The sequence below is a fragment of the Anomaloglossus baeobatrachus genome, chromosome 6 (assembly GCF_048569485.1).
Source record: "Anomaloglossus baeobatrachus isolate aAnoBae1 chromosome 6, aAnoBae1.hap1, whole genome shotgun sequence".
NCBI lineage: Eukaryota > Metazoa > Chordata > Amphibia > Anura > Aromobatidae > Anomaloglossus > Anomaloglossus baeobatrachus.
The window spans coordinates 517,433,063-517,459,579 of NC_134358.1; the positions used below are offsets into that span (position 1 = coordinate 517,433,063).

Genomic DNA, 26,517 nt, shown 5'->3' on the forward strand with positions numbered 1-26,517 from the left:
AGTGATGAACGGGCACTACCATGCTCAGGTGCTCGGTACTTGTAATTAGTGATGAGTGAGCACTACCATGCTCAGTACTGGTAACTAGTGATGAGAGAGCACTACCATGCTCTGGTGCTCGGTACTGGTAACTAGTGATGAGCGGGCACTACCATGCTCAGGTGCTCGGTACTTCTAATTAGTGATGAGTGAGCACTACCATGCTCAGGTGCTCGGTACTTGTAATTAGTGATGAGTGAGCACTACCATGCTCAGGTGCTCAGTACTGGTAACTAGTGATGAGTGAGCACTACCATTCTCGGGTGCTCGGTACTGGTAACTAGTGATGAACGGGCACTACCATGCTCAGGTGCTCGGTACTTGTAATTAGTGATGAGTGAGCACTACCATGCTCAGTACTGGTAACTAGTGATGAGAGAGCACTACCATGCTCGGGTGCTCGGTACTGGTAACTAGTGATGAGCGGGCACTACCATGCTCAGGTGCTCGGTACTTGTAATTAGTGATGAGTGAGCACTACCATGCTCAGGTGCTCGGTACTTGTAATTAGTGATGAGTGAGCACTACCATGCTCAGGTGCTCAGTACTGGTAACTAGTGATGAGTGAGCACTACCATGCTCGGGTGCTCGGTACTGGTAACTAGTGATGAACGGGCACTACCATGCCCAGGTGCTCGTTATTCGTCCTAGTGATGGGTTAGCACTACCATTCTCGGGTGCAGGTAATTAGTGATGAGTGAGCACTACCATGTTCGGGTGTTCGGTACTCGTAAGGAGCAGTTGGATGCTCAGATGAGCGACTCGAGTACCAAAGTATAATAGAAGTCAAAAAATACTGATGTGTGAACGAGGCCTAAGAGTAGATTTCTTCCTACTGGAGGTTACATTGCCTAGAGGACTTTGTGCACCAGTCGGTCTCTGCACGGAGTACTTGTGTCCTCTAAGGCACGTTCCCACGATCAGTGTTTGCCGCGTCTTGGGCTCAGCGTGTTTTCCAAAACACTTTGTTGTACAGGCATAGTGGATGGGATTTATAGAAATGTTATGCCCACTGTGCTCCCCCCCCCCCCCCCCCCCCACACACACACACACACACACAGCATAAACTGACTTGACGCAGCTTTCTGAGCCGCAGCATGTCAATTTATTCTTGTGGGGAGAATGCGGTGAAAGTCCACAACGCTCAGAGCCCTGATTGTAGGCACGGACGCGGTTGCGCTTTCCTCGCGTCTCTGAAGGTGTGAAGACGCTGTGTCTAGAACGCATTGTCTCCGGATCATGGGCACAGAGCCTAAGAGTTTGCAGCTGTAGGCTTTAGAAAAATGCCTGTATTATGAGGATTATATATGATCATTGCACTGTAAGGGATCAGGACTGTCTGAATGCTGCCAATTGGCATCATTGTGTGAATGGGAATTTTAGATTATGCAAATTGTCCACTCTATCTGTTTCCTATTAATATGATGTAAATGAGTCTTACAGGTTAAGGATCACTTTGACATGGGAAAATGATTTTTACGTTAGTTAATGATTCATTAATAAAATTGCAGTCTCTTCATTACTTTACTTTTAGTTTTAGATAGCCTGCTTTTGCAATTTGCAGCCTGATCCCAGTTTCGGGTTTTTCTCTCTTGTGAGTGTCTTTCACGGTAATATAGGCTGGATATGAGAGAGGCTACTGCTATCTTCTTAGCTCATCAGCACAGCTTCTATCCTGCATTTTTGTGTCTCTTCTCTAGTATGTATCCTCTTCTCTTTTCCTTCCATGACATACTTTCTCCCCTCGTCAATGGAGATCTGCGCACAGCCCTGTCTCTCCTGTTATCTCTACACCTGAGAAAAGAGGGAGAGCCTCAGAACCATGAGATCTGATGGATTTGTCACATTTTTGCAAATCTCTTAGGCCCAGTTCAGATGGCTGTATGAAAGCTCGGGCCAGTCACATCCACGAATGGCGGCTATGACTTGCCCTGTGTGCTCTTCCACGTATCGGATGAGTGCAGGAGCTCCCTGCTATTTACTTGCACTAGTCCATAAATCGGATCAGAGTAGTACATACTGTGATTTTTTTTTTTTTTTCTTTTTCAGGCAGACCATTGATTATTGGCTGTCTGGGCTGTCCTGGCACACATGAACAGCATACATGCATAGAATATGTTCTTCTGAATGAGCCCTTGGGGTAAATTCACACATTACAGATTTAGTTGCAGAAAATTCTGCCAACCCGGATACAACCCTATTCAAATGATTTGGAACTATTTTGTGCAATCAAATCTGCAGTGAGTCAATTCACCATTTACAAGATCTGTTCTGCGATGGGTGGATGGGGGTGTATAGCAGGATGGATGGGGGTATATAGCAGGATGGGAGTATATAGCAGGATAAGGGCATATACCAGGATGGCGCTATGTAGCAGGATGGGAGCTATACCATGATGGCGGTATACAGCAGGATGGGAATATATACCATGATGGCGGTATATAGCAGGATGGGAATATATACCATGATGGCGGTATATATCAGGATGGGAATATATACCAGGATGGGGTACATATATACAAGGATGGGGATCATATACAAGGCAGGAGGATCATTATCAGGAAGGGTTCCTTAGTAGAGAATTTGGGGACATTACCCCCATAACAGTGTCAGCAGCAGATCTTCAGTGTGTCATGACCACATTTTTTGCTTAAAATGTTATTTTCCTATTTTCCTCCTTCTAAAACCAGGGTGCGTCTTATGGTCTGAAAAATACGGTAATTTCACCTGCGAACGCACTCACTTTTTGGTAAGTGGTATTCAGATGGTCTAAATGGCTGCACCTTTTACGTATAATGTGTAGACTGGTGGGGACTTTCTTTCCTCCTCCTGTATCAATTTGTACTTGGATTTTATATTTATGTAAAATTTGTATCCCGTGTATTTGCTCAAAAAACTTTTGTATTAATAGTGTTATTTCATATACATTTTGTTATCTAATTGAGTCAACTATGATGTGTAAAAAGGGGTGTTTAATTGGCAAAGTGAAAGAATTCCTTTATTTTTTGGTGTTCATTCTGGTATCGGCTATGTTGGCTGAGGCATCGGCCCTTCTGGTCACATGGGTGTGACATCAGCACAGGTCCTTCTAGCCACCATGATTTATATCCACAACTAATAGTAAAATGCCTCTGTAATGGAATTAGCATAACTAGAGGGCGGAACAACAGGCAGGGGGGCGGAAATCACTATCAATACCCATCCCAGCAATCAGCTGATCGGCTGTACATTTTACAAACTTTACTTGCTTGTGTTTCAAAAACTATACATCCGAGCTGACAGCTACAGGTATGTATAGAATCAGCCTGATAGTGCCAGTATAGCACTGGATTTAGGTTACATATGAAAATGCTGGTGATTGGTGCGCTTTAAAAAAAAAAAAAAAAAAGAATGACACATGGGTGTAACAACATTTTGGATCTTAATGAAGGTCACAGTATATAGAACTGATACTGTGTGAACTTTTGTAACCATGTTATTTTAGAGCCGATATCAAGGCAGAGACTTTTTTTTTTTTTTTGTTATCCTTTTGAAATTTGGTTGTGAAATTGGCCACAGAACAAAGCCGCCTGATCAGAGCTTGTTCGATTGCTCCCAGGGGCTGGTACTGCAGAGGTAATGCTCCCAGCGCATATATTTCCTGTTTGGATTCTTTGCCGATGAATCACGTTCTATCTGATCCTCTTCTGACTACATAATTGAGCAATCTGAGTTAACACCATTGACTAATTCAGGCTATGTGGTCCATTGGGCATTGATGTGTGATGTAGATACAGGATCTGTTTGATCTGTCTTTACTCAGTGTTTAGATTTAAAAGGCATTTTTTTTTTTTTTTAATTAGGCTGCTTTCACACCTCCGGTTTTAGCAGAGGCGGCCAATCCGGCTCTAAAACCTATGGATGCGGCGACAAAACGTTTTTAACATGCGACCCGTCCGTTTTTTGCTGCTTGCGGCATGCTACTGAGCATGCGCAATGGAAAAAAACGCATGCAGCGGCCGGATGCGTTTTTTGCTGCAGGACGCCACATGCGGCGTCCATAGGCATGCATTGCAAATCGCGCCGCATCGGCTGGATGCGGTGTGATGCGTTTTTTTTTTGCCGGACAAAAAAACATGGCAGGCAACGTTCCATCCGGCCGCCGCATGCGGCAAAAAACGGACGGAACGCAAGTTCATGCGGCACATTATGGCACTAATGTAAGTCTATGCAAAAAAAACGCAACCGGCAGCGCAAAAAAAGGTTGCGTTTTTTCTGCAAAGCGCCGGATTGTGCCGCACAGGAAAAACCGGATGTGTGAAAGCAGCCTTAGGCTACTTTCACACCAGGTTTTTTCCATCAGTCGCAATCTGGAAAAAAACAGGTAAAACGGATCCGGTACCGCATCTGTTTTATCCCCATAGATTTGCATTGTTTCCGGATTGTGCCTGATCGCTTTGCGTTGCATCCGTTTTTTTTCCGGATGCGGCAAAATTAATTAAAAAGGCGGCCGGAGGCAACGTATCTTGTAACGTTTTTTGTCCGGCAAAAAAACCGCATCGCGCCGCATCTGGCACGATACAGCATGTTTTACAATGGAAGCCTATGGACGCCGGATCCGGCATAATGCGGCAAAAAATGGATGCGGCTGCCGGATCCGTTTTTGTAAACTGAGCATGCTCCCATGTTTTGAAAAAACGGATTCAGCAAAAAAATGGACAAAACGGATGCAAACCGGATCCAACGGATCAGTTTTTTTACGCATCCGGCATAACGGATCCGTTAAACAGATCCGGTGGATACGGTTTTTACATTTTTTGCCGGATCCGTTGGATCAGGAAAAAAAAGGATTGTGCCTGAATGCAGAAAACTGATGTGTGAAAGTAGCCTTACCATAACTGGGTATTCCCATATCTTACCGCTACATTGTGCCTGGACGAATTTAATTGGGGGAGATCGGATTTGTGGAAAATCCACGTATCATAAATAAGGGGCACCTTACATATTTAATGGCTGTTTATGACCATAACAAATGATCATCGACTGGTTTACTTTAACTAATGATCGACCGGCCATAATAATCCAAACTCTGGTTGGGTGTTTGTGTTTCTTCTTTTCTTTCGTTATTGGCCTGGGTAGTATGTGATGTTTTGGTCTCATGGTATGTTCGGCCATCTTAGGATCGTGTTGGACTATTCCTATCTAATGTGTTTGGGAGCCTTGGAGTCATTTTATCCTAATTTGTTTTCCTCTGAATAGTGGCTACTAAATGTTGTTGGTTTTTTTTTTTTTTGTTTTTTTTTAAATGTCACCTCTAAAAAATATATTTCTGATTTACCCACTGATTGAAGTGACCAGTCTGTGATTGCTGCAGCCAATTAGTTGCCAAAGTAAACTTGTACTGTCCTATTGGCCTCCTGAGTAGTGATGAGCGAACTCGCAGATAATTGGGACCGGTTGTTCTCGGTGATCTGGTTACTAAAATCCGGTACTGGGCCAGATTCCGATCCCCCATATAAATCTATGGGGACCAGAATCAGGCAATTAAAAATGGTGGTAGAAGGGATAGGGGGATGGGAGTAGGCGTGCTATACTGGGGTCCCAACTTCCCCATACTTATTCCTCTGGCAGCAACTTATACCTATGGATAACAAAAGGATCTGCCACTGAAATTCAACAGGTTGGATCCGCTCTTCTGACATCAGGAGACCCCCTTACAAAGTATAAGGCTATGTGCTCACGCTGCGGAAAATGCGCGGATTTTGCCACGGATTTCTCGCGTAAAAGCCGCGGATTTCCCGAAAATCTGCAGCTCAGGCACTTCCCAGCCATTTCTATGGCATTTTGAAAATGCTGTGCCCACGCTGCGGATTTTTCCGCAGCGGATTTCGTGCGGATTTTGATCCGGAAAAATCTGCAACATGTCAATTATTGTTGCGGATTTTCATCCGGATTTTGGCTTTAAAATTGGGAAGAAAAAAAAATCTGCATCAAATCCGCGGCAAATCCGCACCTTTTGAAAAGGTGCGGATTTTGTGGGAAAGCTGCGGATTTTGATGCAGAAAAATCCGCAGCTACATTCTCCCGTGGACACATAGCATAATAGCTGATATCGGTGGATTTGTCCAACTTTAGTCTATCACCTTTATACAGGTGTAGGAGGCGTCATACCTGCAGTATAGCTTTTTAGTTATTTAGTTGTTTTACAAAAACAAAACTAGATTTCTTATGTAAATGAGGGTCTCAGCTCACAGTTTGGCCTCTCGAATTACATACTAGACACTGTCACATTTTGATTGACAGTGCAAGCCCTCCCTGAACTCGCAGACTGTGCCCGCGCTCAGTGTTTTTGGCAGCTTTTATCTCCGGCTCCTGTCTGCGGTACAGCACCAAGTAGCGGCTGCAGAAAGGAGCCAATGATTAGTGCCAACAATGTCACGATGTGAACACATTTGCTGTGTCTCTACAGAGCTGGCTGGAGTTCAGCAATGTCAGCCAAGATATGACAATGGGCGGATTTGCACCTCCCTATGGACGCTGCAGCCATGTTCATAATGTCATCTTTGCCGGCTCTTGTCTGCAGCCATGTTCATAGTGTCATCATTGCGGCTCCTGTCTGCAGCCATGTTCATAGTGTCATCATTGCGGCTCCTGTCTGCAGCCATGTTCATAGTGTCATCATTGCGGCTCCTGTCTGCAGCCATGTTCATAGTGTCATCATTGCGGCTCCTGTCTGCAGCCATGTTCATAGTGTCATCATTGCGGCTCCTGTCTGCAGCCATGTTCATAGTGTCATCATTGCGGCTCCTGTCTGCAGCCGTGTTCATAGTGTCATCATTGCGGCTCCTGTCTGCAGCCGTGTTCATAGTGTCATCATTGCGGCTCCTGTCTGCAGCCATGTTCATAGTGTCATCATTGCGGCTCCTGTCTGCAGCCATGTTCATAGTGTCATCATTGCGGCTCCTGTCTGCAGCCGTGTTCATAGTGTCATCATTGCGGCTCCTGTCTGCAGCCGTGTTCATAGTGTCATCATTGCGGCTCCTGTCTGCAGCCGTGTTCATAGTGTCATCATTGCGGCTCCTGTCTGAAGCCGTGTTCATAGTGTCATCATTGCGGCTCCTGTCTGCAGCCGTGTTCATAGTGTCATCATTGCTGGCTCCTGTCTGCAGCCGTGTTCATAGTGTCATCATTGCGGCTCCTGTCTGCAGCCGTGTTCATAGTGTCATCATTGCCGGCTCCTGTCTGCAGCAGTGCTCACATAATGTCATCATTGCGGCTCCTGTCTACAGCTGTGTTCATAGTGTCATCATTGCGGCTCCTGTCTGCAGCCGTGTTCATAGTGTCATCATTGCTGGCTCCTGTCTGCAGCCGTGTTCATAGTGTCATCATTGCGGCTCCTGTCTGCAGCTGTGCTCACATAATGTCATTGCTGGCTCCTGTCTGCAGCCGTGTTCATAGTGTCATCATTGCGGCTCCTGTCTGCAGCCGTGTTCATAGTGTCATCATTGCGGCTCCTGTCTGAAGCCGTGTTCATAGTGTCATCATTGCGGCTCCTGTCTGCAGCCGTGTTCATAGTGTCATCATTGCTGGCTCCTGTCTGCAGCCGTGTTCATAGTGTCATCATTGCGGCTCCTGTCTGCAGCCGTGTTCATAGTGTCATCATTGCTGGCTCCTGTCTGCAGCCGTGTTCATAGTGTCATCATTGCGGCTCCTGTCTGCAGCCGTGTTCATAGTGTCATCATTGCTGGCTCCTGTCTGCAGCCGTGTTCATAGTGTCATCATTGCGGCTCCTGTCTGCAGCCGTGTTCATAGTGTCATCATTGCCGGCTCCTGTCTGCAGCAGTGCTCACATAATGTCATCATTGCGGCTCCTGTCTACAGCTGTGTTCATAGTGTCATCATTGCCGGCTCCTGTCTGCAGCAGTGCTCACATAATGTCATCATTGCGGCTCCTGTCTACAGCTGTGTTCATAGTGTCATCATTGCCGGCTCCTGTCTGCAGCAGTGCTCACATAATGTCATCATTGCGGCTCCTGTCTGCAGCCGTGTTCATAGTGTCATCATTGCTGGCTCCTGTCTGCAGCCGTGTTCATAGTGTCATCATTGCGGCTCCTGTCTGCAGCCGTGTTCATAGTGTCATCATTGCCGGCTCCTGTCTGCAGCAGTGCTCACATAATGTCATCATTGCGGCTCCTGTCTACAGCTGTGTTCATAGTGTCATCATTGCCGGCTCCTGTCTGCAGCCGTGTTCACATAATGTCATCATTGCGGCTCCTGTCTGCAGCCGTTACCTCCCAATACTGTACAGCAGACAGGAGCTGACTGTATGAGGGGGTGACGAGGTGCACCGAGCCCTTGACCCCGCCTGTGCTCTGAAGCCCCCTGATTTGTAGTGAAACTAAATTGTTTATTAATGGAAATTCAACCGCTAACAGCTTTATAGCGGCTATGACCTTTATAGGGGCGGAGTCCCCTAGACACCTGTAGAAGAGGTTTAGTTGATGTTGAGGTTGCAGAGTCCCTTTTAAGAAATCTTATCTCCTCTCAGCAGAAAAAAGTGGCAGTGAATATTGACCAGCGGAGCAGATTTCAAGTTGTAGAATTAACTTTCAAAAGAGGTGTAAGTTTGAGACGAATCTGCAGCATTTATACATAAGCCACAAAAAGATTTTGCTGCCGAAAATTTACAGCAGATCAGTTATAGTGGAGTATAGTGATCTTAAGAGGGTAGCAAAGGGTAAGAGTAATGATAGATGGCGGTGTAGCTGTCCCCTGTGTAATGTTACCTGGGCAGTGTAAGTGATGAGCTGGTAGAAGGAGAGTATGTGGCGCTGTGCCAGGTATCAGGTGTTTTCTCTTTCTGTACGAACCATGCAGGTGCATAGTGCCCCCTCCTCCAGGGTGTATGACCCATGCAGGTGCATTGTGCCCTCCTCCAGGGTGTATGACCCATGCAGGTGTGTCCCGTCCTCCAGGGTGTATGACCCATGCAGGTGTGTCCCGTCCTCCAGGGTGTATGACCCATGCAGGTGCATAGTGCCCCCTCCTCCAGGGTGTATGACCCATGCAGGTGCATAGTGCCCCCTCCTCCAGGGTGTATGACCCATGCAGGTGCATAGTGCCCCCTCCTCCAGGGTGTATGACCCATGCAGGTGCATAGTGTCCTTTCCTCCAGGGTGTATGACCCATGCAGGTGCATTGTGCCCTCCTCCAGGGTGTATGACCCATGCAGGTGTGTCCCGTCCTCCAGGGTGTATGACCCATGCAGGTGTGTCCCGTCCTCCAGGGTGTATGACCCATGCAGGTGCCTTGTGCCCCCTCCTCCAGGGTGTATGAACCATGCAGGTGCCTTGTGCCCCCTCCTCCAGGGTGTATGACCCATGCAGGTGCCCCCTCCTCCAGGGTGTCTTGTGCCCCCTCCTCCAGGGTGTATGACCCATGCAGGTGCCTTGTGCCCCCTCCTCCAGGGTGTATGACCCATGCAGGTGCCTTGTGCCCCCTCCTCCAGGGTGTTTGACCCATGCAGGTGCATTGTGCCCTCCTCCAGGGTGTATGCCCCATGCAGGTGTGTCCCCTCCTCCAGGGTGTATGCCCCATGCAGGTGTGTCCCCTCCTACAGGGTGTGTGACCCATGCAGGTGCCTTGTGCCCCCTCCTCCATGGTATATTAAACATGCAGGTGCATTGTGCCCTCCTCCAGGGTGTATGACTCATGCAGGTGCCTTGTGCCCCCTCCTCCAGGGTATATTAAACATGCAGGTGCATTGTGCCCTCCTCCAGGGTGTATGCCCCATGCAGGTGTGTCCCCTCCTCCAGGGTGTATGACCCATGCAGGTGCCTTGTGCCCCCTCCTCCAGGGTGTATGACCCATGCAGGTGCCTTGTGCCCCCTCCTCCAGGGTATATTAAACATGCAGGTGCATTGTGCCCTCCTCCAGGGTGTATGCCCCATGCAGGTGTGCCCCCTCCAGGGTGTATGACCCATGCAGGTGCCTTGTGCCCCCTCCTCCAGTGTGTATGACCCATGCAGGTGCCTTGTGCCCCCTCCTCCAGGGTGTATGAACCATGCAGGTGTGTTGTGCCCTCCTCCAGGGTAGCACTGTATAGGAATAGTTTTGCACAGGTGAGTCAGAGTAACACCTCGATCCCATGACCGTCTTCCCAGCACTAGAGTAAGCAGCCGGTGACAATGGGATGAATAAGCGCGGCTGAAAGGTTAGGTAAATGTTTATCCGCTCATTTATAAGGGAGGTTCTGAAGTGTGACTGAATGAGCAAATACAGAGCAGAGTAATAAAAGTCACAGATGCCGCAATTTCTGTAAGGAATAGTCTCAGCTTTTTTGGTTTTTAACCCACATTTTTGGAATAAAGTAGTAAATTGCTGGAATAGTTGTTCCATAATTCTTTGTCTCCTTGGCTTCTCCTTGTGTTATCATCATGTCTGAAAGTCTGTGCTAATGAATTTTACTTAATATAATAAGAGGATGGAAGCGTCTGATAAATGAGCAGATGAGACTGTCCTTCCCCTAGTTCCCAGGCAGCGACAAAATATCCAAAAATGTAATACCAAAGAACAGCGGCATCGGTGAGCGGCAATACATTTCTTTACCTGGTCTGAGGTAGAGATGGTCTTGTATTGAGCAGCTCTGTCCATTGATGGCCTCCTAAAGGAAACCGCTAAGACACTTGAACACCAAAATAATGTATATGACTGTATAATAATGTAAAACATATAGCTGTTGATTCTTTTTTGACCCAAAAGTCAGCTCCAGCCGTTTTGGAGATGTCTGGAAGTGTGTTGAGGCGTGAAGGCGCACTTCTAGCTTCTCAGCCTCACGTTGTATTTCCTACGTAGCAGCACCCCGTTATTAAGTGGCAGATCGGTGGCCGTATATCCAAGCAAGAGACCTGTCAATCAGCCGGTAGAGGGTGCAGCTAGGTAGGAAATGCTGTACAGTACGAGGCTGAGAAGCTAGAAGTGCGCCTTCACACCCCAACTTCAAAATGCAGCGTCTCACTACTGGAGCAGCACTTTGGGGGCTTAAAGAAAACAACTGGCTCATCTTGTAAAGGGGTACACAATCCATGATTTGTGGTTAAAGGTTCAGACAGGTTCCCTTTAGGTAATAACTGCTGTCAGCCAATCCGATTGTTCAGCCGGCGTCCAACTCTCTGGGTTCTCCATACATATAAGTGCTCTCCTCTGCGGTGTCACTGTGGGTTCGTCCAAGAATGGGGTATGTGAATGGGGGCCTATAGAGGAGAGAAGAATGCTCATAAGATGCAAGCCTTCTGTTATTAGTGATGGGGAACGTTTCGCTTTATGTTGGAAAATACATTGCTGACACATCTGTATGCCTGCTTTTATCATTTTCTTTATCTTTTATGTGGTCACAGCCCTGTTTTGTCTTTCAAGAGGCTGTCTGGCCTAAAATGATAAGTCTGACGTCACTGTATGACTGTAGACGTCTGAATCCTGATGTGCGCACTGTGCACACTGATGATTTTCCGGTGTCAGAGCCGAGAATGGTGGTCAGGTGGCAGTGAGTATGCCATGTTCAGGCCCTCGGCCAAAATCCAACGAGGTGGGTGTATTAAGCGAGGCCCCACCCATCTAGTCAAAATGTGGCCTCTACATTGGAGATGGCAGACATCGGAGAATCATCACCGTGCACAATGTCGGGATTCACGAGTAACTGCAGATTTTAGATCGGACAACCCCTAAAATACAGAGGTCGCAATCCCCTGCATGCAGGTCTGATGTTTGTGCTCATTGTGCTTTCTGACAACTTTATTTCCCTTGATACATATCTTTGTGAACATGCATTTCTTGTGATAAATGTATACCCCTGCAAAGTCACCCCGGCCACTAGGCGTCGTCTTCCTATTTACTACTGCCTGTTGTTAAGTGTAATCCATCTCTAGCGATGGAGATGATATGACAAGCAGTTCTTCGTCCTTCTGTCCTCCTTTCTGTCAAATTGCATAACTGGGAGAGAAGTTTCAAAATAAACAAGCTATTGGACAATGTCGGGAGCAATGCATGCTGGGATGTGAGAAGTTCCAGCACATATAGTGCTGGCAGAATTGAATTAAACATAAACTGTCTAATCAAAATGGACTGGATGGCAAGTTGGAGATCAGTAGAATTGTACACTTTCTGGATACATAAGGCTAATATGTGAATCTATAGCTGATGCTTTTGTATTGTTTTTGTGTGAAAGGACAGGTACCCATAGAATGATCTGCTTTGCCTACTTGAAGTGACCACTAGAGGGAGTGTAGGAGCAAACTACATACTGTTATACATTGCAAAACGTGGCAAGATATAATACAGTGTGCTCCCTCTAGTGGTGACAGCCGCAGGCAGACTTTTTTTATACAAACATATATGCAGCAGAATGGATTGGAGAGTTAGTAAGAAGACAACGTCAGAATTGTAATTCCTGCTAAATATGGAACCTGTATCTAATGTTACGGGAGATTTATCCTGCAGTTCCCATTCAGGCTATACCGTCTATCAGACAAATAGGGTTTTCTTATTATATTGTCTCTAATAAGTGTATGGCTTAAGGTTTGCGGCCATGCCTCTTTCTTGTAGGGTCGTACACAACGTTATTCTTTCTGCAGCATGGTGACGCCGGCGACAATGTCCAGGATTAAATCCGATCCGTCCAATGTCTGCAAGTGCCACAGTGTTAATAACGATTTGCAAAATAGGATTGAGCCTGGACGTGTCACTGAGCCCTCGGGAAATGAGCTGACATGTGGCCAGATTAAAAGATTTCCTCCGTGTGATATGGAGTGTGGCCATGGAGAGAATTCCCCGGGCGTCCCCTGTGCGGCTGCAGTGATCTCACACACCTAGGTATCGGGGGCCGGAGTGCGGAGGGCTCCAGCATAGATCATTATGCAGGGATTATGCAGCATTTTGAGCGGTTCCTCATATTTGGCTCTTACAGCAGCAGTCAGCACTGCGGACTTCATAGTTATTGATCAAAGTCATTCCACTGCAAAACTTCTCTTCTCCTTGGCCCTGTTATTCCAAGAGCATTTCTTTTAAGTTTTCCCATTGAAATAACCAAATAAGATCGATTTTTTTTTTTTTTTTTTTTTTATTTTTTTTGTAGTACTTTTTTTTGTTTTCTAATGGCACAATTTTAGGAAAAATATAATTTACAGATTGCAGCAGAAATGGAAGAATTATAGAAATACCTCCCATTGTGTGTATTTTTATTTTTAAATGACGCGATATCCTGCTGTTTTTTCCTTTGTCCTGATGAAGAAGGCGGACATGCCTTTGAAACGCGTAGACTTGGCCTAAATAAAGAAAATATAGCAAAGAATTCATCACATCGTTTGGCTTCATGGTTTTAGCGCAGTGTTAAACCCGACTTTCTCATCCATTCATGATTCCCTAAACGGGGTAAAAAATACATCTTGCAACACGTTTCGACCAAATCATCTGGTCATGACCAAGACCGAGTGATTCTGTCGAAACGCGTCGCAAGACGTCTTTTTTCCCCCTTTTAGGGGCTGTCTGTTATCCATTTGTATATACAAAGTACACATGGAATAAAATCACATGGAAATCTTACCCGGAGAATGCCTTTCGTCCCGTGCTGGACACCATTCTATGATTGTTTTGGGGCTGCCTGGCTTTCGGTCCATGACGCAGTGAAAAGGCGAGGAGATCTGAAGTGGGTGGGCTGAATTGTTCTATTATTTATCCTTATTTTGTAGGTCAGTGTGTGATAAGTATGATCTCAAATGTATATAGTTGTTTGTTTTTGTTTTTGTTTTTTGCATTAAAAGAAATGTATTGCCAGGTTTCTGCCACCTAATCTGAGAGCAGCAAAACGTAGGAGCGGAGATCCTGATTCCAGCGATGTGTCACTTACTGGCCTGCTTAGTGTAGTTTTGATAAAATCACTGTTTAATTAGCAGTAGATAACCATTACAGGACTACTTGGAGTGCTGACAGTCCAGTATATTCATGAGCTCTGTATAACTGTTTGATCTGCAGCAGAAAAAACAATGATTTTATCAAAATGACAGCAAACAGCTCAGTAAGTGACACATCGCTGGAATCAGCGTCTCTGTCTCTACATTACGCTGCTCTCAGGTAAGGGATCAAAAACCTACTGACAGATTCCCTTTTAATGCTTCTGCACATTAAGTAGTTTACTACAGTCTGGCACAGTTCTGTTTAGGAATGGTGTGGGCACAGGAGTTTTGCCTCATGCCATCTGCAATGGGAGCCAGCTCTTAATTCTCAGCTAAACTCTTGCCCCGTGTGCTAGCCCTGATCCATGCGCTTTCCAGGGAATCTGTCACTGTCAATCTGAGAGTAGTATATTGTAGAGACAGACCCTGATTCCAGCGATGTGTCACTTACAGGGCTGCTTGCTGTCATTTTGATAAAATCCATATTTTCTGTAGCAGTTATACAGAACTCATGAATATGATGACTACCTGGCAGCAGGCCAAGTAGTCCTATAATGATCTCCTGCTGATTAATCAGTGATTTTATTAAATCTACACTAAGCAGCCCAGTAAGTGACACATTGCTGGAATCAGGATCTGTGGTCGTGCATCATGCTGCTCTCAGATTAGGTGGCAAAAACCTGGTGACAGATTGCCTTTAACACCTCACATGCTACTAGCAGGGGCAGCACATTTGTGAGGAGTTTGACAGAAGGAGATCACTCCCCCTGTCAGCCTACCAGGATAGCAATCGATGAGAACTTGTTGGATCCAACAAGAACGCAATCAAACAGATGACGCATGGAAGAAAAACTGTCTGTTTTACTGACCTAAAAATAGGGTGCATTCACACATCTGTGCCTAAGGGACAAGACTGTACACAGGAGAGGCGATAACTGATTTTCTGTATCAACGAGAATACGGTGATTATCCCTGGGGCCTTTTATTGATAGAACATAAAATATATTTAACACTGCTTATCTTGTCTCGATTCGTATAAAAGCTGTTATTTTGTAAGAGTCCGAGTTGAAATTGTACTGATGGATACAAATCTAGTACGGCTGGCTGATTCATATGTGATACCATACAGTTGGCGGATACAGGCGTGATACCGTACAGTTGGCGGCTACAGGCGTGATACCGTACAATTGGTGGATACAGGCGTGCTACCGTACAGTTGGCGGATACAGGCGTGATACCGTACGGATGGCAGATGCAGGCGTGATACCGTACGGATGGCAGATGCAGGCGTGATACCGTACGGATGGCAGATGCAGGCGTGATACCGTACGGATGGCAGATGCAGGCGTGATACCGTACGGATGGTGGATGCAGGCGTGATGCCGTACGGTTGGCGGATACAGGCGTGATGCCGTACGGTTGGCGGATACAGGCGTGATACCGTACGGATGGCAGATGCAGGCGTGATACCGTACGGATGGCAGATGCAGGCGTGATACCGTACGGATGGCAGATGCAGGCGTGATACCGTACGGATGGCAGATGCAGGCGTGATACCGTACGGATGGCAGATGCAGGCGTGATACCGTACGGATGGCAGATGCAGGCGTGATACCGTACGGATGGCAGATGCAGGCGTGATACCGTACGGATGGCGGATGCAGGCGTGATGCCGTACGGTTGGCGGATACAGGCGTGATGCCGTACGGTTGGCGGATACAGGCGTGATGCCGTACGGTTGGCAGATACAGGCGTGATGTCATACGGTTGGTGGACACATTAGTGATTGGTACCAACAAGCCGTAAATAAGTGCATTACGATGTGCCTAGTGTCGCTGGAGGTTTATTCTGCGCACCCTTCTCACCCCTGTAACAGGCTTAACTGCAGCATCTCAAAGTGGCTTAATGCTGGGCGCTAAGGTCAAAATCATTAGATTTGTCTGTGTAATCTTCCCCAAAACCTCTAAAATGACATTCACGCTCAGAGGCTCAAAATCTACCGCTCAGCATGTAATCCGGATGGAAGACGCCCCGCTCCGGTGTGCACTGGAGTCTATCTCCTGATCCTGATGAATTGTCTTATCAGCCTCCTGGAAGTGCAAACTGGTTATTACATTATTTTTGCTTATACTTTTTTGTTTTTGCTCATTATCTCAATATCTAAGCATAACTGATTAGATTATTACTAGTGCTGAGCGGGCACTGCCATGCCCTGTGCTTATAACGAGCAGTCAGACGCTCGCACGGGCTGAGTATAATGGAAGTCAATGGGGAAGCATTTTCCTGATTATTTTTTCCAACCTTCCAACCAGATCGCTGCATTTCTCCCGAGCGGTAGTGAGTTCACATTACCGGCCGTGGGAAATGCCCTGTGGTTACCTCTGCTGTCTCGATGCGAGGCTGCATTCAGCACTGTGTCAGTCGTGGCTGGATGCAAGCATCAGAGGAACTCCTGGATTACGTCGGAGCTTTGTTTCGGGAGGGGTTAATAAAAGGGTGAACGAGCCTTATTTGTGTTTTATTTAAAATAAAGGATTTTTCAATGTATGTTTTTTTTTTTCCACTTTACCTACGGGTTGATCATATATTTTTTTTTTTGCCCCCCAAAAAAGCACTAGGGCTTATATTTGAAGGAGGTCTTATTCTTGGAGAAACACGGTTGGGCGTAAGTTTACCCCCCCCAAAAAGCAGACCCCCCACTTCCCAGGAGACTCATACTCACCAGACCAGGACGTCTGCATGGTTCCCAATGTCCTCCTGTGATCTCTGGTCGGTGCTGCACGCCGTCCTACCCTGCTGCTAGCTGACACACACAGAAGATCCCAGACACACACACACACACACACACACACACACACACGCACACGCACACACAGCACTTACGGCAGCAGGGAATGAGAGCAAGTCACGTGTCCGGCCGCAGGTCCTGTTCGTCGCGCTGCACCGCACTGCCTCTTAGGATTCTCCCAGCGAGAAGAGATCGGTGTCGCTGGATGAGGTGAGTGTGTATGCGATCCGATGTGTGTGTGTGTGATTTGATTTGATGTTTGCATGTGATCCGATGTTTGTGCGATCTGATTATGTGTGAGATCGGATGTGTGTGTGTGTGTGTGTGTGTGTGTGTGTGTGTGTGTGTGTGTGATCTGATTTTGTGTGTGTGTGTGTGTGTGTGTGTGAGCTGATGTGTGCGGGTGTGTGATCACTGCAGGTCCTCTGCTCGGCATCCAGTGAGTGTAATTGCGGGGTGCCGCTGTGTATAATGTAGTATCTGTATCTTTTTTTAGCTGCACGGACACTTCATTATTGATACGGGACTAGGGCTTATTTTCGGGGGAGGGCTTATTTTTGGAAAAACACGGTATATTCTAGGTTCTGCAAAGTAGCCACATTTTGCTTTGATTACTGCTTTGCACACTCTTGGTGGCCATAGTGACTTCCTCATCTCAAACAAATTATTAAAACCAAAGGCAACAACTGTGCTGGGTACACCCCCCCCCCCCCCCCCCTAAAAAAAAAAAATAAGGTCACTGTCTCAATAACTGTCATGTGGCCTAGAGCATCAAGTACAGCTGACACCAACGTCTCCTGCTGTTCTCCAGCTGTTAATAGTATTCAACAGGTTTTTGCTATGAGAGCAGCATAATGTGGGGGCAGAGACCCTGATTCCAGCTGCTTGCTGCAGTTTTGATAAAATCTGTATTCTCTTCAGTAGATCTACTAGTTCTCTGAACGCTTAGATTGGTGTAAACCAGACCACATCACTCAGTTTATTTGTATACACTGTGCATAGGCAGAAAGCTGCCATTCAGTGGTTGTGGCACATTTTTATTAAAAGTTCAAGAATATAGAGGACTACCTGGCAATAGGTTTACTAGTCCTCTAGTGATAATCTCCTGCTGATAAAACACTGATTTTGTAAAAACTACAGGAAGCAGCCCAGTAAGTGACACATCACTGGAATCGGGATCTCTGCCCCTACATTACGCTGCTATGATTAGATTTGCAAAAAACCTGGTGACAGATTCCCTTTAAAGACTTGCATATCATAATGTAAGATCAGATAATACTTCTTAACAATTTCACATTTTTATTGTTTTCAACTATTTGTTTCCCACATTCTGTAATTTCTGCATAAATCGCACATTTTGTTTCCTTCTTGGGTTGGTTGTCATTACACTTATTCTCGGTGTGTGCTATTTTTTGTTAATGAGGCACAAAACTCGGGGTTTAGGGAAGAAAGGGTCAAGTCGTGTTTTGATGTATCTCGGTGCATTTATTTGTGATTACGGCTTTGAGCTTCCGGGGTACAGAGTTATGGCCTCTGCACTGCGACTTGGCTGATCCCATAGGTTTTCTATGGGATTCAGGTCTGGAGAAAGTGCAGCCACTCCTTTTTGAGGTTCCCCAGTCTCCAACAGCCATTCCCTGATGATGCCTGTCTGGATTTTTTTATTCCCTTAATAATAAAGACCTCGAATCTTGTTTTAGAGGGAAACTAAAGTTGTCCTTTTGTGTATTGTCATAAGTTCAGTGTTGACTCTTGCCCTGTACAATGTAGCATACGTTCACTGAATCGTTGGGTTTGGGTTGGACCTGACAAACCTACTGATTTATGAGAATAAGCTTTTACTAAAAGGGTTAATCCCATCTCCAAGATCCTATCCCAATAGGTAGTAGGTGTAGTAATATTAGCCAATGCCTCCAATTAGAAATGTAATATAGTTTTCCTGATTTAGCCACATGTCTTACCTCATGTGCAGGGCATTGCAACTCAGACATCCATGGTTACGGCCATGAACAACTAACTGTCACTATATGAGTGGCCATAACCATGGATACCTAAGCTGCAATGCACTGCACATGAGGTAAGAGACATGGCTCTATCAGGAGAACTATACTACATTTCTAATTGGAGGTATTTGCTAGTATTATTATGCCTACTACCTATTGGGATAGGATCTTGGAGATTGGAATAACCCTTTAGCTGGTGTCACACTAAGCGACAGCGACAACGACGTCGCTGTTACGTCACCATTTTCGGTGACGTAACAGCGACCTTGTAAGTCGCTGTTATGATCGCTGCTTAGCTGTCAAACACAGCAGAAGCAGCGATCATAACGTCGCTGTGCTACATGTGCAGAGAGCAGGGAGCCGCGCTTAGCGCTGGCTCCTTGCTCTCCTAGGTACAGTACACATCGGGTTAATTAACCCGATGTGTGCTGCAGCTACATGTCACAGTGCAGAGAGCAAGGAGCCGCGTGCACTGCTTAGCGCTGGCTCCTTGCTCTCCTTGCTACAGTATACATCGGGTTAATTACCCGATGCATACTGCAGCCACATGTCACAGTGCAGGAGCCGGCACTGGCAGCAAGAGCGGAGGCTGGTAACCAGCGTAAACATCGGGTAACCAGGGAAAGGTCTTCCCTTGGTTACCCGATGTTTACGCTGGTTACAGCTTACCGCAGCTGCCAGTGCCGGCTCCTGCTCGCTTCATTTCGTCGCTCTCTCGCTGTCACACACAGCGATGTGTGTGTCACAGCGGGAGAGTGACGACCAAAAAATGAAGCTGGACATTCAGCAACGACCGGCGACCTCACAGCAGGGGCCAGGTCGTTGCTGGATGTCACACACAGCGACAGCGACGGGACGTCGCTGCAACGTCACAGAAAATGGTGACGTAGCAGCGACGTCGTTGTCGTCGTCGTTATGTGTGACACCAGCTTTTGTCATTGTCGAAAAGATAAGAATTCCCATTCCACTGTTACTGTGTGTTTGCTCACTCATCGTCACAAATGCAGCAAATGTTAGTTAAATGTTACTATAGACCAGACAAAAAAAAAAATCAAATTTATGCTACAAAGGACTTTTCTCAAAATGATAGCAAATATCATAAACAATATAAACTCTTGTGAGATTTTCAATTTAAACTATTCAAATACTTTTACAGTATGGTGTCTTTTTTGCACATTGAACACATAAACACTCACCCCCCTGGTGTTCAACTGAACTTTGATCGTAATAGGTTCCTATGTATTGAAAATAGGTTCCTGTAGATTTTCAAAACTGGTTGCAGATTTTCATATGATGCTGTGAATTGCCTTAAATCACCGCAGGGTTCCGTGAAATTGGGTGGGGATCACCCTTAGGTTTAGTGAAGTGGGAAGAGATCATCACAGGGTTCCGAGAAATTGATAAAGATCACCCCAGGGTTCAGTGAAATAGGCGGAGATCATCGCAGGGATTCGTGTATTGGGCGATCACCCTAGGGTTTTGTAAAATGGGTGGGGGTCATCTCTGGATGGTCCCTGCACCGCTTTTGCAGAGGCAGCACCGACCACTGAAATTCTCTTCCATCCTCCATGACAACATCACAGAGCTGGTGGTTGTTAGAGAACCTACGCTCCTCCATCCTCTTTTTGAGGAGGCTACACAGAGGCTCGATTTTTATTTAGTCTATCTAATATAAAATGTATATCTCAAATTTGCTTTACATTGATGTTTGTGCCATTTCACATCTGACAAGTTATTTTTTTTATTTTTAAAAACTCCAATTATCGTTTTTGCTAGAACTGTTATTTGTATATGAACCTCCTGAATTGTAAAGCGCTGCGGGATATGTTGGCGCTATAGAAATAAAGATTAATTATTATTATTATTATTATTATTATTATTATTAGGCATCAATCACCAGGATTTTCCTATATAAGCTTAATCCAGTGCTATACTGGCACCATCATGCTGATTCTATATTCTGTTCTTTAGTGGTCTGCTCCGATGTAATGTTTTAGAAACACAAGCAAGTAAACTTTGTAAAATTAGCAGCTTTTTGAACGACAGCAGCTGCAGCAGCTGATAGCTGGGGTTAGTATTCATAGTTATCCCCTCCCCCTGTTATTTATGCCAATTCACTTATAGAATCGATTTACTTTGTGACTAGAAGGACCTCTGCTGATGTTATACTCATGTGACCAGAAGGGGCGGGGCCTCAGTCAATAGAAAATGTTGCTTCCTGGTATCAGCTATGTTGGCTGAGGCCCTACCCCTTCTGGTCACATGGGTATGACATCAGCACAGGTCCTTCTAATGACAAAGTAAATCGATTCTATAATTGAATTGGCATAAATAACGGAGAGGGGGTAACTATGAATACCCCACCCTAGCTATCAGCTGCTGCTGTCGTTCAAAAAACTGCTGATTTTACAAACTTTGCTTGTGTTTTAAAACCTATACATCCGAGCAGACACCTAAAGGTATGTATAGAATCAGCAATCATACTGTCAGTATAACACTGACTTTAGGTTATACAAGGGACTGCTGATAAGTTTTTGGCTTTACCCAGAAAGAAATAAGATGGGATGATGAAACTTTATATTTATATTGCATACTCTCCACTGATGTCATCACACTTCTTACATCGTATTTCAAGTTCTGTAAGCCTAGCAAAAAGAAGGATTTCGGTTGTGCCTCAATCAAGGCATCCGTAGCAGCCATGGCATCCGAAATGGTGTGACATTTGGTACCCTTGAGGTAATTCAGGTTTGGAAACAGATGATAGTTGGAGGGAGCTAGATTTGGTGAATAAGGTGGGTGGTCAACCAGCTGGAAGCCCAGCTCTGCCAGTTTTGCCATGGTCGCTTGTGCAGTGTGAACGGAGGCGTTGTCTTGCAGGAACAAGATTCCTTTGCACAGCTTGCCGCACCTTTTGGCCTTCAGAGCTGCCTTCAATTGGTCCAAAAGGGCAATGTAATACCTTGCATTGATGGTGGAACCCTTTTTAAGGTAGTCCACTAGCAGCACGCCCTCCTTATCCCAGAACACAGACGCCATCAACTCAGTGGCTGATTTTTGCACCCTGAACTTCTCTGGATGAGGATAACCACTGTGCCTCCACTCTTTTTACTGCTCCTTGTTTTCAGGGTCATACAAATAAATCCAGGTCTCATCAATAGTGACCAGTCTATCCAGGAAGTTCTTATCCGTCTGGAAACGCTGACATATGGACCGGGAAGTTTTCACTCGCATGCTTCTCTGATCTGTTGTTAGACATTTGGGGACCCACTTTGCAGAAGCTTCCTCATATCCAAATGTTCATGGATAATGACACAAACACGTTAACCGGAAATCCCCATGATGTCTGCTGTTGCTTTAGCTGAAATCCGTCCATTCTCCAGTAGGAGGTTGTGCACAGCATCGAGGATCCCTGGAACAACAACCACTCTTGGTCGTCCAGGACGTTCCTCATCATTAGGGCTGAAGTGGCCCGTTTTTTAAATTTGGCAACCCAGTTCTTAACAGTGGAATATGAAGGGCATTGATCCCCCAATGTCTGTGACATATCACCATGAATATCCTTTGCGGACTTTCCTTGCAGAAACAAGAATTTTCTCGCTCCTCTTCTCTCAGTTGCTGTGAATATTGCGTTAGACTCCGCCATTTTGTTTTCCCGCGTGCGTAGAACACTGTTGCCATAAGCAACAAACACAAAATTTTGAAAACATATATTAGACGCACAAGGCTTTCATGTGAGGTAACTTTCGTTACCATAGAAACCAGAAAAGATCCTAAAGCCAAAGACTTATCAGCAGCCCCTTCTATAGGAAAATCCTGGTCATTGGTGCGCTTTAAGTTTCTAGCCCTAAATAGTTTTGCACAAAATTCTACATATGATAATAATCGTATTTTATTTTAATTATGTCCGCATCATTCCTTACACGAGAGACCATCTGCATAGTTAGCAATTAATTTCGGTGGGGTTTGGCTTTTGCAGCGTCAGCAGATGTGCGGTCATTTTTCCTTCTGTCAGGCCTCTAGTGAAGGCTGCAGATCTGTGCAGTGATTGTGAACGTTGTACTTGTGGTCCCGATAATGAGAAGGCTTAATGCTTTGCCACAAGATCTGGGGAAAACCACGCACTCTATTCAGTCTGTGGACTCTTCCTCTCCCCCACGTCATACACTGGCCTAATGGACATGTCTTGATACCTGAGCATGTTTTTTTAATTTTATAATAATATTGTGCCCTGATCGTCCCATTCACATATGTAGCACAGGACAGGGTGGTTCTGGAAAATTACAATGGTGGAAATAGTAAAATTATTCTGTAAGTCTTAAGTAAAAGTATCAGTGGAGCCACATTGGTTAGTAAGATAAAGAGCATCGTGGGTAATTTTTTTTTTTTAATTTTAATTATTTTAATGCAAATTTCAAAAAGTTGGCATTTGCGACCCATATATTGACAAGTGGAAGAGTATTGGTGATTTTGCAGACTCCACTTTTAGCTGAAATTCACATGGAGTAGTTTCTGTGACTTTTTTAGGCTATGTGCGCACAGTGCGTTTTTTTTTTGTGTTTTTTGCGTCCGTTTTTGGGCTCAAAACTGTATGACTTTGCTTCCCCAGCAAAGTCTAGGCGGTTTCATTTTTGCTGTCCGCACACATCTTTTTTTTTTTTTTTTTTTTGAGCTTAAAAAAAAAATTAAAAAAAAAAAATGGTCATGTCAATTCTTTCCTGCGTTTTTCTGCGTTTTCCCCCCATGCAATGCATTGGAAAAACGCAGAGATCAAAAACGCGATAAAAACACGTGTTTTTACCGATGCGGTTTTTGCCGCGGTTGCATTTTTATGCATTTTTAGCGTCCAAAAACGCAGCATCAAAAAAAACGCAGCGTGTGCACATAGCCTGAGGCTGCATGCCTTCGATCAGGGTTTGCAGGGTTTTGGAAGCAGCATGCTTAATGCTGCGTTGTACAGTACATGCATAGTGGATGAGATTTCTAGAAATCCTATGCCCACTGTGCTTGTTTTTTCCGCAGCAAACACTGATCTGCGGTGTCTTTCCAGACCGCAGCATGTCAATTGTTTGATGCGGGAATCGCATGCGCCCTCCGTAGGGAGACCACAAGCGAGAGACTGCAGCGCACTGAACCCTGATCATGGGCGCGGGCAACTGCGTTCTCCTCCGATCTCCTGCGGAGGAGACTCGCAGACCTGCAGGTCAGGACCCGCTGCGTCCAGGATACAGTGGGCACATACCCTTACTTCCATTCCATACAAGGCCTATTTAAGCTAATTTAACCCATCACTTCCCTTGTTCATTAGGCAGTTTACTTTAGATCCTGATCTTTAGATGTTTTGCAGCTTAGCACCGGTTCCTGTAAGACGAGCAGCGTACATAACGTGCCCGGTCTTGTTATATTAAATCTGTGTAGAACAGGGAATGGCGCAGCATTGAGTCCGGGGGGAAGACATTTATAAGCTTTCTTCCCTCAATCTGCTACAAAAGTTTACATTTTGAACAAATAGGTTATTTTGTATATGTTTGTGCTCTCCAAAGGTTCAGTTCCCCGGTGGTTGGGGACAAGACTGGAATTAGATCTTTTATTTAAAGAGAATGTTTTCATTTAATTTTTGGAAACTTTTGTACGAGTTTTTGTAGTCTCTGGATTTCTTTCCTACTAACTGGTCTTCGAAGATTCCTCTGAGCCATTTAATGCCGCCCTATGTATAATCATGGCAGCAGGCTCCATCATTACAGAAAAACACAGCTGAAAAGGGAATGGTCACTTTATTCATGCTGCTTAAACCATGTGCTGTGTGAATTAGAGCCTGGCGGCACTGATGCGGTCAGGTGTATTGTTGTCTCAAACACTCATGCCCCAGCGGCTTCTGCTGGAGACTCTTGATGATTGACAGGTGTCTTCTTTAGAGGGAGACTAGTATCTCTGTGGGAACCCGGCCTGGGATGGCGCTGGACTTGACTAGTCTTTGACTGTGGTTCCCAGCCAGATCAATAAAGTGTATCTGAATATTTCAGAAAAATTGTAATACCTGGCTGCACGTTGGGCAGCAGGAATCTGGGCAGGTTCCCTTTTAAAGGGGAATCTGTCACTAGGTTTTTGCCACCTAATCTGAAAGCAACATAACATAGGTGCAGAGACCCTGACTCCGGCGATGTGTCACTTACTGGACTGCTTAGTGTCCTTTTAATACAATCTTTGTTTAATCAGCGGTAGATAATCCTTGTAGGACTACTTGGCGTGCTGCAGGTAGTCCAGCATATTAATGCATATTAATGTGCTCTGTATAACAGCTAGATCTGCAGCAGAGAAAACATAGATTTTATCAACATGACAGCAAACAGCTCAGTAAGTGACACATCACTGGAATAAGGGGTTCTGTCTCTACATTATGCTGCTCTCTGATGAGATAAAAACCCGCTGACAGATTCCCTTTGAGATGAGCCAAGCACTAGGAGAAAGGACTAGTTAGCAGTTACAACCATCTCCTCTCCCAGCAATATGCATATAGGAAGACTCCTATTATTCAAGCTAAACCATTTGGGTAAAGCCAATCAATGGATTCCTTTTCCCTTCGCCATCCTTTGCCATGTTTGTAGTGATTTTTTTATGTAGTAGCATTTTGAAGTTAGGCCTAGCTCTCTGTAATAAGAAAGCTGTCTGTATTTCATGCTGCCTTTGCCTCGTACAGTATGGAAATGCTGAAAGGAAACCCTTTTACAACTCTGTCCAGATCGTGCGTTCCCCTATGTATTTGTGGTTGCCGGCGTGCAGTAATTATTCATCCACATATGTTGCGAGCCCAATGTCCCGATGCCTGACGCCTCATTACATCTCTCCTGATATCCGTCAGTAACCTTTCTTTCTCTTTTTCAGGACCATAACTATTGGATACAAGTTCATCGGTTAGAGCACGGGGATGGCGGCATTTTGGACCTTGATGACATTCTTTGTGACGTGGCTGATGACAAAGACAGAGTAAGTTTGAAACTAATCCTTGAAAATATTTAGCTATTTTAATCTGCAGTCCCATTCATGGTGCCACATGAAGTGTCTTGATAAAGCAGATTTCCAGGCTATGTAAATAGCGGGCAGATATTATTTTGTATCTAAAATCACACATTGCTATTGATATGGACTTGTACATTGCTCAAAAAAAAAATGGTTAAACATCTTGTAAGAATCCCCGAGCTCTCCTGATTGTGTCACGTCTCCCCTTTTCGCGCTGCATCTCTCCATTGCAGAGATATTCATGTATTTCTTCTGGAGAGGAGTATGTGAAATCTCTGCTTGCAGGCCACCTGGGCATTTCTTCAGTCTTCTCTAGGGGCGTATATTGTTACCCCTCCCTCCCAGATGCCGGCAATCACAGCGTGGAAGACTGATTGGCTGCTAGATCAGTTAAGCTATGATTGTCATCGTGTGGGAAAGTGGGTTTAAAATGGACACCCCCAGAGAAGAGTCTGAAGAAGCCCCCCTGTGGGTCTACTAGCTCCATAATGGTACACAACAGAAAAGAGCTGCAGGCTCTGAGGATCTCAGGGATTTTAACTAATTCTTTTTGAGCAAATGACAGGTCCTCTTTTAAGAAGTATTAAAATTTAGGTAATTTATGTATTTAATTTCTAGCTGGGAAAAAAAAAAAACCCTTTCCAACATTTGTTCAACTTTGCTGTTAATGTGTTGCTAGTAGCTGACTCTGAGCTAAATCAGCCTCCTTCCCCCTCTGGCATCTGAAATTATTGTTATAACTCTTCGT

The 26,517-nt window shown here is 45.3% G+C and overlaps 1 protein-coding gene across 1 annotated transcript in view; it reads left to right on the plus strand.

The window, feature by feature from the left end:
- The window catches only part of PARD3 (par-3 family cell polarity regulator), an 807,488-nt gene that overhangs the window by 81,653 nt on the left and 699,318 nt on the right, over positions 1-26,517 (plus strand). The window contains 1 exon segment of the mRNA XM_075315482.1: positions 25,635-25,736. Within this exon segment, the coding sequence (XP_075171597.1) occupies positions 25,635-25,736 (102 nt within the window).